Source organism: Octodon degus, unplaced genomic scaffold (genome assembly GCF_000260255.1).
Source record: "Octodon degus isolate 3935 unplaced genomic scaffold, OctDeg1.0 scaffold00022, whole genome shotgun sequence".
In the NCBI taxonomy this organism is placed as follows: Eukaryota; Metazoa; Chordata; class Mammalia; order Rodentia; family Octodontidae; genus Octodon; species Octodon degus.
The window spans coordinates 10,498,525-10,513,046 of NW_004524598.1; the positions used below are offsets into that span (position 1 = coordinate 10,498,525).

The window sequence follows — 14,522 nt, forward strand, 5'->3', positions numbered from 1 at the left end:
ATTTATCAAATAAATAGGTTTTAGAGAGAAATTTTCTTTTAGGTTTCTTGATTTTATTTACTTTTATATGCGTGCATTTTTGTAAGCATTCATGAGAAATCCATTTGCACCTTTTCACTTTTTTGATGTAAGTAAATACAAAAATATATATTAAGTTTAAAAAACTAGTCTTAAAGGACCAGCCATATCTGACTCTACTTTGTAAAAAGAAAAGTACTATTTGATAGAGAAGTTGCAGTGATATAAACAAGTGGTTCTCCAAGTGTGTTCCTTGGAGCAGCAGCAGCAGTGTCATCTGGAAGCTTCTGAGAGATGTAACCTTCTGTGCCAGCGTCACCCCCAGTCTACTGATTCTGAGCTCTAGAGGCGGGGCTGGGTAGACTGCTGTGCTTTAATGAGTCCTCCAGGTGACTTTGATGCTCTTTAACACTTGAGAAAGAAGCAAACCATGCATCGCTGGACACTTACCACTCATTGTATAGACAGTGAATCTAACAGATGCTACCACTTCATTGCTATCCAGAGTGTCACACTCAAAAGCCCGGGGGTGAACATCTCTTCGTACTTCCAGGATTGCTGAATCATTTGCAAGTATAATAGGTTGCTATTTAAAAAGAAATAAGAAAGCTAGCAATGTTCTTCACTGCACTTAAGATCAGGAAACAATTTCTTTCCTTTAACAAAAGAAAAACCAGCTGGGCATAGTGAGGCACACCTGTAATCCCAGCACTAAGTAGGCTGAGGCAGGAGGATCCTCACAAGTGTGAGGTCACCTTGGACTACATACTGAGTTCAAGGCTAGCCTAACCTACACAGAGACCTTATCTCAAAAAAGCCAAAATGAAGGAAAACAGGAGAAGGGAGAAGGGGAAAGAGAGGAGGGGGGAAGAAGAAGGGAAAACTCACTGATTCTTTTAGCCCAGTGAGGGAACAGTATAAATGGAATTTGGAGTGTGACAATCCTGACTTCAAATTCAACCCTACCACTTCTTTCCTGTGTGACTGTGAACAAGTTACTTGTTATATCTCAACAACTTACCTGTAAAATGGTACAATGCTATAAATTACTTCAGAGCTGTGATGTGTTTTAAAGAAAAGACTCTTAATTCAGGATATGCTTGGCACTTAAAAAGCCTTTAATTAATATTAGTCAGTTATTATTAATATATAACTCCTCCATAACTAATGAAAACCATGCTTCCAAAACAGAATGTGCTATATAAATTGAATGTTTTTAAGTTCTGATTATATCTGACCCTAAGAAATATGTAAAATCTTATTTTCACTAAATAATAAAACATTTGAATTCTAATAATAAAGTATTAACTTCACTTTTGGAAACTTTTGAAATAGTTTTCTGACAGTTATCAGAACTGGGAAACAAATTTTATCTTTCAGTAGAAAAGTATCAGATTACATATGTTCATTACGTACTTGGTTTGACCTTAGAAGTTTCCACATATATTTGAACCGATTTTCAGGAGATATACGAATGCAAGCCAGTTTAACATTTTCAAAACTTTCTGAAATTGGTTGACCCCCTAAAGAAGAAAAATAGAAAAATATCATTGGGCTCTATAAATTGCTTCACACATGTCATTACTTTTAAAAACCTAGTTGGGCACGGTAGTGCACACTTGTAGTTTCAGCACTTGGGAAGCTAAGGCGGGAGGATTACTGCAAGTTGGAGGCCAAGCTAGGCTACAAAAGTGAGTTCAAGGTCAACCTGAATTGCACAGCAAGGCCTGGCTCAAAAAGACAAAAACAAGCTGCGGATACAGCTCAGTAGCATAAGTGCCTGTGTGGCAAGTGCAAGGTCCTGAGCTCGACCCCTGGTATCACACACACACACACACACACACACACACACACACACAAAGACAAAAAACAACACAGATGCACACACAAACAGACACACCAATCTCAGTTTTAAAATATCAATTACAAACAGGCAAGATAGCTCAGCAGATTAAAGCTTTTACTTAGGCAGAATGGAGGGACCGGGTTCTATCCCCAGCACCACAAGCTGTGCTGGACCTGCCTCCAAGATGCACTGAGACCGAGATTGAGACTGGATGTAGTGGCCTGCACCTGTAATCACAGCTCTTGGGAGACTGAAAACAGGATCACTACGAGTCCGATCTATGTAGTGAGGCCATGTTGACCCTATACTAAATGCATAAAAACAAAAAATAAAATAAAATATCAATTATGTGCTGGAAATTACAAAATCATGTTTAAGAGTTTGAGTGTAGCAGAGCAAAGTGATGGAGCCAAAGACAAAGTCACCCAAATAAGCAGGTGAGTAGACACTTTGGGTCAATGTTTTCATGCAGAATAAACTGTGGTGAAAAAATAAAGGTGATTAACTTAGTGATCTTTTACACTAAACTTTGAGATATGCTAGTGCTTTCCAATTTAGTGATTAGGAAACCTCATTAGACAGTGAAGCATCAGGATAGCATAATTTGATATATAACCGTTTCCAAGTTCTCAATTTAAGGTTTACCAATCTTCTTATAAAATTTATGACCAAAACATCAAAGGTGTTGCTGTATGGGACAGACTCAACCACAAACCCCAAGTACAATGAGGCTTCTCTAGGTTATAAAAGATACATTTGTTAAATTTTAGACATCACTGAAAAAATGTAAAACAAAAGCAGAAAGTTACTCAGAGCTGTGTCTAGAGAATTATTTAAATTTTTATAATTTCCTTTCAGTGTATCAACTGATTGTTTGATTGCAACCTGTAGCCATCTGAGGTTAAGGGTATTCTCCTGGACTACACTTTTTCCTGGTCACCCTCCATGACAGTTTTCACTCACAGCCACAATCTACTGGTCCACGGCATTCTTCTACCCGAACAATACACTTGGATTCACCTCCAGGGCACCCATTTGTTAATATAACTTCTCTAAAACCAATACCTTTGGTGAAAAAGAAAAATAGGCAAATGTTAAGAAAAACTAATGGTAGAAGACTTTTATTACCCTATCCAGGTGTGTTTTCCTTCTTTTTTTCCTTTCCTTTTCCTGCCCACTCTTTCTCCCTTCTCTCCCTTTCTTCTCTATTTACTACTAATTTTAGAAATCAAATTCCTAAATTCAGAATAGTGACATTTAGAATTTTCTTAGGTCCCTCGTTCTGAATTGTTTCCATAAAACAGTATTTTTAAAGTGAGTTACATAAAGCACTAGCCTCTCTGGTTTTTACTGCAAGGAAAAGGATTTTAGGACCACATACAATCTGATAATGGTACATTAAATAAAGTCAAACTTTTTAACATGTCAGTAAATGTGTTATTGAATATAAATTTTCACTGACCTAAGATGTAAACATTTTTGCTTTTTAACATCTTTGAAATCAAAACACATAATTATGTCTTATCATAAATTGGCACCCACATTTTTCCTTTTTGAAGTATGTATACTGTGCTATTTACAGTCAATAAAATCAGATTTGGTAAACTATAAATTATACATGATCTGTCAAGAAATGATCATACAACTGTTTGGAGTGTGAGGTGAAGCCTCTGAAGATTAGGAAAATTTTCTCAAATCACCTAAAGATTTCACTGAGATGCAAATTCTGACTAAATCTGGAGAATGTCTAAGGTTCTACTTTCTAACAAAGTCTATGTTGATGAAAATGCACCAACCTGTGGCACAATAAATAGTATGGGAGAGGAGTAGGACCATAATATTATGGGAAAAGAGGATGGAATGATAGAAAGTAAAGGTATCTTTTGATTAAAAGAGATGGCTGAGAATGGCTGCATTATGGTTCCACTTAAATTTATGAAAGATATCTGCATAAATGTTTTGCAAGCAGGCACTTTATGTATTTATTTACAGGTATATAGGCATGAGATTTTCCAAGTAACACCTAAAAATCCTAAAGAGAACCAGAGATTACAAGAAAACTTTTAACTGCTAAAATACTGTTTTAGGACTTAAAATAGCTTTCTCACTAAAGCATTTTTCTTTCCCACATATGCCATCATTTTAAAATGAAAAGATTTCTAAAATTTAGAAATGAAATGTTACTTTTTTCTTAAATTCATTATCATCTAAATTCTACATCTTAGGGCCAGTGAGATAGCTCAGTGGACTAAGCACCTGCTTAGGCAAGTACGGGGACTGGGGCTCAATCCCTGGTATCACATGCTGTGCCAGACTTGCCCCTGGGCACACTGAGCACAATCAAGTCTCAGTGTGGTGCTGCAAGCCCATAATCCCAGCACTGGGGAGGCTGAAAACAGGAGGATCACTATGGGTCCGAGCTGTGTAGTGAGACCCTTTATCAATTACATTAAATAATACATCTTTTACATATTACTTCTCCATCTGTCCCTACGAAAAATAATTGTGTCTGTTTTGTTCACTCCTGAAACCTCAGAATCCATAATAATTCTTGATTCTAAGTAGACAAAAAGTTCTTAAAAAACACAAAATCACTTCCTGGGCAATTTCTTTAATGAAGGAAAGTATCGATTACTAGAGTTATCACAAAAATAATTCTCTATGAAAATTTCCTGAGTAAACAGCAAAAGAAAGGTAAACAGTAAATGAATAATCATAGGTTTTTATATAACTTCCCTTCATTTGGTCTCTTGACTTCCTATAAAATTAAGATAAGAACCAAGTTTAAAACTACACTAAGAAAATGGGCATGGTGGTGCATTCCTAAAATCCCAGCACTATGGGAGGCCCAGGCAGGAAGATCACAAGTTTGAGCACATCTTGGGCAACTTAGTGACTTAACAAGGACTGGGAAAGGCAGCTCAGTGCAAAAGCCCTGGGTTAATAAAAAGGTGGGGGGCGGTGAGGTAACTCAGCAGACTAAGTGCCTACTTAGGCAAGTGCAGGGACTGGGGTTTGATCCCTGGTACCACATGCTGCACTAGCCCCACCCGCAGGCATGCTAAACCAGCCACCAAGTCCAGGCATGGTGTTACATGCCTGTAATCACAGCACTGGGGAGGCTGAAAACAGGAAGATCACTATGAGTTTGAGCTGCACAGTGAGACCCTACACAAAATTAAAAAAAACACCAAAAAATGGCAAAACCCAGCCCTGGATTCAGTTCTTACTACTGCAAAGACAAGCAAACAACCAAAACAAAAAGGCCATCCTATCAGATAGAAAAAATAGGGGTTTTCAGGAGAAGGAAGAAAAGGGCTGTGCAGAGTGTTTAATGAGTGTGGGTTTCGGGTAGGGCTACTGAATTTAAAATGATTAAAATAGTTAAATTTTGTTAGTTTTTTTCTTTTTACCACAGTAAAAAAGCTATATCAAAATAATTCAGATATACATTTTGATCAAAAATATTCTGACCTAGATGGAATGTTTTTATTTTTAGCTTCTAATTATTTCCTTCTCATCACTGTCATTTTTTTTTCCAATACAAGTTTCTACTTAGGATAAATTTAATTTTATTGTGAATTACCCGTTGTCTTCTCAAAGGATAGTGTTCTAACCAGTGAGATAAGCTTCACTATAAACTTATTAGAAATTCAAATTCTTAGGCCTATCCACAGTCTTAGAAACTCTGCAGTAGGATAGATGTTTGAGGACTAGTAATCTTTTATAACACAAGTAACCTTAATCAAGCCCTCATGTAAGAGACTGTATAAGCAATTTCTATCCATGGAACAATCCAAATAAGTCATGTTCTTTTACCATTATCTTCCCCAGAAAGCCAATATCTCTTTTCTCCAGGATATAACATAAAAATTGGAGAATGGAGAATTTAGAATAGACTATCACAAATAAGCATATTTCTTGATAGATTTGCCAACACAGTATGTGGGAAGACATCTGTCAGATGCACTAGAAAAATCATGTTCTGAACATCTGTGAGATAGGGAAATTTTTACTTTTGTGAAGACAGTTTATATAGCAAAAAGTAACAGGCAGTTGGCTTAAACGTTAGGGGTTATGAACTGAAAACACTTTACCTTTTGAAGCAATTGTCTAAGTGTTGCATGTAAACTATAGTTAGTAGATACAGAAAGTAGTAAGGGATGAAAAGAATGCAAACTACAAATAAACAGCCATATAATTTGTTTTTACCCCCCCATACAATGAGTTATTCAACTGTTTTGTTGTACTTACCACATGTAGCTGTGCACATTCCAAATTCTACTTCTTTGACTACTGTCTTGTTCAAAACTAAACATAAAGTATAAAATGCATTATTTAATAATATGAAACCTGTTATGCGTTTTATTAACCTGTTATGCGTTTTATTGTATACAGGCTAAGGGCCTTATTCTGGTAGATTCATATGTGCACATAACATACTTGGATCATTTCTGCCTCCCAACCCAATGCACTTCTTTCCCCTTCCTCTTGTTCCAGGCCTCCTCTCTAATTGACCTCCTCCTACTTACATACAAAAACTTCTCTAAGTGAAAAACTTCTTACTTGGGGGTGAGGAATACAAAGCCATTACCTGTATATATATGTCATCATCTAAATTAAAAGAAACCCAAGCCTTTAAAGAAGTTCATAAAGTAGGAAATAAAAGCAGGTATTTCAACTTCGTATATAGCTTACATGTTTTTACCATCAGTTGATACACAAGTAAAAATTCTGTTTGAAAGAAAAACATGTTTAAATTTTATGCACTTCCCCCCTACTTATTTTCCAAAGAAAAAGTGAAATGCCTAATTTTCATTCAAAATAAAAATTTTAATATCAAATGTTCATTAAATTATAAAAGTTATAGATTTGTTTTACTCCTTTCCAGATTAAGATGAATTTAAATATTTCTAAGAATTTAATGCTTTATTTAGTAGGACAACTTAGGAACATAGTTATTTGAGAAGTTATTCTGAGTTTTAAATCATGTTTCCTTTTCTTCTAATCATAATATAGTTTGACATGAATTCCAGGAGCTACAGGTAAAATCCTAGCCCAGATTGGGGCTGAAATCTCAGTAGAAAAAACAAGGTGCTAAAAGATAATTTGTAAAATTCATTGTATCTTGGGGCAAGAAATCACATGGGAAAGTACATTGAACTTGAAATCCAGAGAACTGCCTCTACTACTAATTAGCTGTGAGTTTGAGCAACTTAAATTCTGTCAGGGCCAGTTAACTCCTCATAAAATTTGGAAGAATGTATCTAATCTGATTCATACTAAATAAGTATGTGTGAAAGAATTCTATAAATTATTTAGCTCTATAAATATGCTTAAGAATAATTGTACACAATTAAAAATCATTTTGTAATTATTAGTTTCATATATTACTAAAAATTATTTCAATATTGATTATTGTAAAAGCTCAACAGTTTATGCAAGCACCAAATTCAGTATTTTAAGTAGGTATCTGATACGTACAAGTAAAGCAATATTGACTTTGTTAAATAAATGGTTTAGATTATCAGAGTGATCAAATTTGATTTGACATTTTTCTGCTTTGAATGTTTAAATACTTTCAGCTGGTACTTTATGAGTTATAGTGAAAACAGAAAACAAGGATAAGGGCTGGAGATATAGGTGAACATCAGAGCTCTTGCCTAGCATGTGGGAGGCCCTGGTTCAATTCCACAGTCAAAGGTTTATCAAACTCTTACCTATATAAATAGTATAAAATATCTTTTGTAGGTACATAGAAAGGTATATAAGGTATAAAAATGGCATAAATGCACACATACAACATATTTTTGTGATTCTTTCTTATCTTGAAACATGTATGATTTTGACCACACAAATAGAAAAAGAACCAGAGTGAAGATAAAGTAGACTCTACTAGAGATGTACTTGAAATCTGGAATCAGTATCTACAAGATGAGTATGTTCCAGGTTCATGCTTAACAGTTTGAATATTTAGTTGCATTCAAATTACTTGATCCAGTTAGAGCATGTACATCTTCAAAACTATGATTTAGTGAATAAAAATTGGGGGTTTGCTTATGACTAAATTCTATTAAAATTTCTAACTAAGATAGAAATTACTATTTTATATATATAACTAAGATATTATTACTATTTTAAATTTTATAAATTAGAAAGTGACTTAAAACTGAAAAATTTTAGTTTCCTAGTTGGTAAGTAGTGATCATTGTTTTTACTGGTCCATTATGGTTAGAAGAGCTGTACTTTTTTTTTTTTTTTTTGCGGTACCAGGGATTGAACACAGGACTTTGTGCTTGCCCGGCTGGCACGTATGCTACTGAGCTATATCCCCAGCCAAGCTGTACAAAAGTTATCAGTGGTCCTAGAAATTTTCAGATCTCTGATACCTCTGGTGGTTTGTAGTTCTGGATTCTCAATTTCCCCCAGAAAATACACTTGTGCATAAAATTGTATATATAATATTTCAGAGTGTACCTGGACTTCCTGACGTCCACAGATGAGAAAACTGAGACACTAAGAAAATAACTTACCTAGATTAGAATCAATGTAAAGTATTGTAAACACAATCACTTGGCTGTAGCCTAAATAGTATCCCAGCATTTAACAGCTAGAAGTGTCCTATGACCAGCTTAATACTAAAATTGTTCACTTGATTACTTAAAGTATAGAAAGAAGCAATAGCTACTATGCTTTAGAATGTTCTCCTCTTGCCTAGTCATTTTTCTTTTTCACATTTCCAAAGAGAGACCTATTCAAACTCTCTGTAATGTTATCAAGACAGTACAAACCTGGATCCCACTATTAACCTTGAATAGTCAATTTCTTTCTGACAATGGTTACTATCTGTCATCAGGGGAAAAACAAATAAAGGCTGATAGACACAGCAACGACTCCACATGTAGAGACTGAGGAGGCAGGAGAATGTCAAGGCTATTAAAATTGTCAGCTGGGTCATTTATGGGGGAAGGGAATCATCTTCCTTTAAGAAGGCTGCAAACTTGCAACTGACCTTTTGCCTACCAGTATGTGTCACTAATCCATATAACATGCACTACAGCTTGTCAAGTTTTATTACTTAATGAACCAGCATTATAACGCAAATTTATGTAACAAGAAAGGGCTTGGTTAACACATTCTCACCCAACGATGATGCCATTCCCTTGATAGGTGTTTTCCTCTGCCACTATTCTTTTGAAGTTAAACATACAAATTAGACACTATCCTGCTGTAAAGGTGCTGAATGCAGACATGCGGCTTTGAGACAGTTTTGTCAACATATTAGTCTAAATGTGTCGCAGTAAAGGGAATTATGAATTCCACTGTTTCCATCAAAGGGAAAGAGGCCGACTTCAAGCACTCTGTAACTTAAGAAAACCAACTCTACAGTGGAAAGGAAAAATGACTGCAATAATAGTCAAGATGATTCTCCTGCATGGAACAGCCTTCCTTTTAATTGCATCTCTTAACCAAAGTTTTTCCTTCTCCAGGCACCATTTAAAAGTATACAACCTTCTTCAAGGCCCTAACATGCACAGAATCGATAAACTCCGGCTACTATAGGAGAGAGAGCACGCCCTACAGAGAACAACACGCTAACTCTAGTCGGGGACAATGAGCGGGCTGTCGCCTTCCCGGCAGCCTCAGCATCCCGCAAGGAACCTCTGCCCTCACCATCATCTGTGGCCTCAGTCGGGCCTTCTGTCTCCTCCACTTCGCTGTAGCTGTCCTCGTCGTTCTCGCCCTCGCCCTGGCCCTCCGCCTGGCTCTCGGCTTGGCTCTCGGCCTGGCTCTCGGCCTGACTCTCGGCCTGACTCTCGGCCTGGCTCTCGGCCCCTTGGGTGAAACCCGGGTCCTGAAGGGCGGTGACGTTCGTCGCACTTGAGGCCCGAAGGCTCGCCAGGAGCAGCCAGCCCAAGGTCAGCAGCAGCCCAGCTGGGCAACCCGCGCCCCCAGGGCTCATGATTCCGGCCCGACGGCCGCCCAGCACACAGCAGCAGTCCGTCCCCTCGCCAGTGAGAAGGCGCGTCGCGACGAGGAGAGAAGCCACGCCACAACCACTCCGAACTTCGGGGCCTGGCCCAGGCAACCATTGACACGTCAGGATTCGTCACGGGCTTTCCTGTCAACTGCGCATTACCGCCCCTGGGCGTGGCTACCGCGTGCGTGCGTGCGTGCGTGCGTGTGTGCATCCTTGCGTGACTTCCGGGTATGCCGGGTGGCCTCGGGATAACCTTTTGGTATTCTTTTTTCCCGTGTTTTCTCCTTCTCCCTCAAGCGCTACTCTTGTGACTTGGTTTCCGAATTCACTATCCAAAATATCTGACCTGGTAGGTATTAAGAAAAACTCGGCAGAGTCTTATTAAGTATGGTGCCCCAAACTGGATCTTAGAACTGCAAGTGAGATTTGTCTGTAGAGGATATCCCAGAGTCCTTTGGTTCTGCGATTTTAGCACTACTGTGAATGCAGCTTAAGGGTGTACTCGTATTTTAAGATGTTGTGTGGCAACATCAACTCTGTGGAAGACTTCTTGAGCTGATTAGGGTGGGGAGAGAATAAGGGAAGAGCTGCCAAACTGATTTGTCCTCATTCTATTTCTAGGTAGCTCATGTTTTGGGTACCAGTTATGGTACCTAACTTTCGTTGCTGTAATTTCGTTCCTTGCTTTTGACCTTGTGTGGTTTCTTCCCTTGTCTACAGATACATTTGAATCCTAAATTCTGTGGCCTTAACATATTAAACATGTCTCTCAAGGTTGATTTGAAAAATACTTCTGGTGATATAGCTCAGCGGCATAAATGCCTGCATGGCAAGCATAAGATTCTGAGTTCGATCTCTGGTACCAAAAAAAGAAAGAAAAGAAAAAGTACTTCTCCTTTAGATCACTGCCTTAGAAAGAGAGAAAAAGAACAATAAAAAATAAAGCCTTGCAGATCATAAATAAAACCATGTAGGGTTACTGTGACAAATGCTGCATTAATCTACACGTTGATTTATACCTAATAGTCTGTTCTTTCACCAGAAGAGTTAACATCTTTTACCAAGATTGAATTGGACTAAAAGCAAGAATACCATCAAATACTACCTTGACATTTTCACTTGAATCCTAGAAAATATTAGGGCTTAAGTATAACTCCCCACGGCCTTATTCAGTATCAGTATATCAAATTATGTCATAGCAGTAAGTGAAACTGAATTAAGTTTGTTTTGTGGGTGATGTAAATTTTTAGGTCTAATTAATTCACACTTCAGGAATAGAATCATAGACTTAGAAGCTTAGAAGTCTTTTATATACTGCAAATCCCTCATTATTGAGGACATTAGAAACTGGACAGATTAAATGACAAGCCCAAGATCATCCAGCAAATGATTTGAAAAGTGGGAAACTCACAACCAGATGTCCCAAATGCTTATGCAATGGTTTGTGATTCTTATAATTTAAAGTTATTAATGAAGGTATACTTAGTGGAGTGATTCAAAGTCTGAATTTAGGCACTGAAGACAAATTAGGGTTGACCTTTTTTATTTTTGTTATTCCTATTTTGATTTCATCTAGTAGTTACAATATGATAGCTTTTTATTACTGCTGTTTTTGAAAAGATGCATATGATGACATATGTACTGAGACATTCTGTGTTTGAATTTCTATGACACATAGGATGAAGAGTCACAGTGCAAGGTGAATTTGAAGCTTAAACTGGCTTTTGGAGCATTTGTCTGTTTGGTCTTAGCCGACTAACGGGTAAGCAGGGGACTCTCAGAGCCACTTATTTGTAACAAAATTGGATAACCTGAAGCAAAAGCCACTATTTTTATTGAAATTGCTTTTCTTGTCAAAGGGACTTCTGTTACTGGCAATACAAGAACTTCTAAAAATGGTCAGTATTAAAATCTAAGATTATATTGGCAAGGAATCTCTGGGCATATTACATATGAACTAAAATGCCATAAAATACAATAGCACCTGACACGATTATGAAAGTCATTAAAATGGGAAATTTAAAGACATTTGAAAAAATAAAAGACAGATTTGAGAAGTAAAGGTCTTTTTGACTCATGAGCAAATAAATCATTTCTTGAATGGTGAGAAAAATAAAGAATCATGGTTTCAAATATGAACTTTAAAAAGATCTATAGTATCATCATGGATAAACTGGTGAGTGTTTCAAAGTCAACTTTAGGATCTATCTTCCTGAAGGTTCCCATTTTGAGCAGAGGAAGTGTTGCAAACCCTTCATTAATGGCCTAAGAAACAGCTCCAAAGGCAATCTAAATGAGTCTCAAAGAGGAGCTGGACGGTATAACTCTGAAATAAAGAATATTTTGTACCAAAAAGCAACAATATGTCACTTGTAAAATATTGTATGATTTCTATAACAGTTTTCTTATATAAGAAAAAACATATCTGCTGTATAGAAATGTACACTCCCTAGGCAGTGCCAAAAATTAGTGAAAGCAAAATTTTAACCGGGGTATATGAAGGGTTTGATCCTGTTCTGATCTGTGGATAGCAAGGAGTGGGAATCCAACTTTAGTCCTCACTTTTCAGCTCTGGCTCTGCTCCCCTCAGTTTAGTTTGTTAATGTGATAAATTATATTAACTGATGTTCTAATGCTCATCTAACACTGTTATGCTGAGAGAAATCCACTAATTACAATGTACTACCCTTTTATATATGGATGCATTCATTGGCTATTTTGTTTAGAATTTTTACATCAATATTCATCAAGAGTAGTGGTTTATAGTTTTCCCTTTTGCAATATCTTTGGATAGTTTTGGTATCACTGAATGCTGGCCTCATAGATTGACTTGGTAACTCTTCCATGTGCTTTTTCATAGTAACTTACCATGCAATGGAATAAAATATGCAACATGCACAATTTAAAGAAGACAGGTTTGTTTGCCATACAGTTTCCAATGGGTTCCATCTAAACTTTAGCTGGCTCCAAGGCAGAAGTAGAATAGTGAAAGGGCCTGGCAGAGGACAGCTACACATTCCATGCAAATCAAGAAGCAGAGAAAGAAAAGAGCCAGAGACAAGAACATGCTTTTCTGTTTCATGTTCCAGTGGTCCACCTATTCTAACCAGTCCATGCCTCCCCACTGCACATTCGGCTCTAAAGTCATCACTCTACTACCCCCATAATCCATTTACTTTTCAAACACATGAGACCGGGGGAACATTTTAGATCTAAACAATAATGGCCTTGAAACAGATGTGTCCTTTGTCACATTGGAGTGGAGACTTCTTTAAATGCCACCTAGGTCAAGTTGGTTGATGTTTGTCAAACCAGCTAATTCCTTGTTGATTTCATGTCTGTTTGTTCTAGCAATTATTGAAAAAAGGATATTGAAACCTAGTTATAATTGTGGATTTAGTCTCCTTCCTTACAGTTCTATCAGTTTTCCGTATTGGGAAGCTCTATCATTAGAGACATACATAATTAAGATTTTTATGTTCTCATGATAAATGACCCCTTTGTCTTTTGAAATAATATCCTTTATAATGGTCTTTTTCTTCTGAAATGTATTTTCTTATTAAAAATGGGAATCCACCCTTTTATTGACTAATATTAGCATCGGATAACACTTTCTGTCCATTATACTTTTAACTTGTTGTAACCTTATGTTTCAGTTTATTCTTAGTAGTCAGCATATTGCTATTTACTAAATTAAACTTTTTATTTTGAGAAAAGCATAGCTTTACGTGCAATGTAAGAAGCAATACAAATTCTTTGTGTCATTTATCTAGTTCCCCAGTGGTAACATACCCTTACCAAGTATTGAATTTTAATTTTAGCCATTTTGATAAATGTGCCATATATTCTAAATACTAATTCTCTGGTGGATATGTGGCTTACAATTATTTTCTCAGGCTATAGCTTCTTTTTTATTCCCTTAACAGGGTCTTTACACGGGTCAAATGTTTTTAATTTTCATGAAGCCCAATTCATCAGTGTTCCTTTGATAGAAAATGTTGTTAGCATCAAATCCAGGAACTCCTTGCCTAGCCCAATTTCCTGAATAATTACTCCTAAAATGTTCTAGAAGCTTTATGGTTTTACATTTTATATATAAGTCCATCACATAGTATGAGTTAATTTTTGTATAAAATGTGAGGCTTGGATTTTTAACACACATATATCTATTCACTCCATTTTATAAATTGAATTATGAAGGCATCATTGCCAGAGATCAGTTTGCTATATTGATCTATTTCCGGGTGCACTGTTTTCTTCTGCTCATCTGTTGTATATCCCTGTGCCAGAGTTACACAAACTATGGTAAGTATAAAATTAATTGTAAAGTGGAGTAGACTCTTCTACCACTGTCTTCTTTTTCAAAGTTATCTTTTTAAAGGAATTGTAATTCTTTTGCCTTTTATATAGATTTTTAGAATAATCTGTATATATCTATAAGAAATCTTACTGAAATTTTTATAGCTATACTTATTGCATCTTAATCTTTTTACTTTCCCTCCGGCTCACATTCCTCTCACCATCCTGCATTCTTCAACCCCTTTCCAGTCTGCAAAATATCTACCTCTCAACTTCCTATCATCTATCTTTTAATGTGCCCTTTAACTTATTTATACTTTGGGTTTCACATATATTAACTATGAGATACTTATCCTGTGTGTGATGTGTTTCACTTAG

General features: G+C 36.6%; 1 protein-coding gene across 2 annotated transcripts in view; it reads right to left on the bottom strand.

Annotated features, from left to right (window-relative positions):
- The window catches only part of Spaca1 (sperm acrosome associated 1), a 19,958-nt gene extending 10,032 nt beyond the window's left edge, over nucleotides 1-9,926 (bottom strand). Inside the window, exons 1-6 of one of the 2 annotated variants that reach the window (XM_023712009.1) lie at nucleotides 9,704-9,926; nucleotides 9,539-9,655; nucleotides 6,119-6,175; nucleotides 2,828-2,929; nucleotides 1,435-1,541; nucleotides 469-604 (exon numbers count right to left, since the gene is read on the bottom strand). In XM_023712009.1, coding sequence (XP_023567777.1) covers nucleotides 469-604; nucleotides 1,435-1,541; nucleotides 2,828-2,929; nucleotides 6,119-6,175; nucleotides 9,539-9,655; nucleotides 9,704-9,827 — 643 coding nt within the window. In that variant the 5' untranslated portion in view covers nucleotides 9,828-9,926. Of the gene's footprint in view, nucleotides 1-468; nucleotides 605-1,434; nucleotides 1,542-2,827; nucleotides 2,930-6,118; nucleotides 6,176-9,538 lie in introns of both variants that reach the window. The other variant, XM_023712008.1, reaches the window with a different exon arrangement.
- Nucleotides 9,927-14,522: the final 4,596 nt, after the last annotated feature.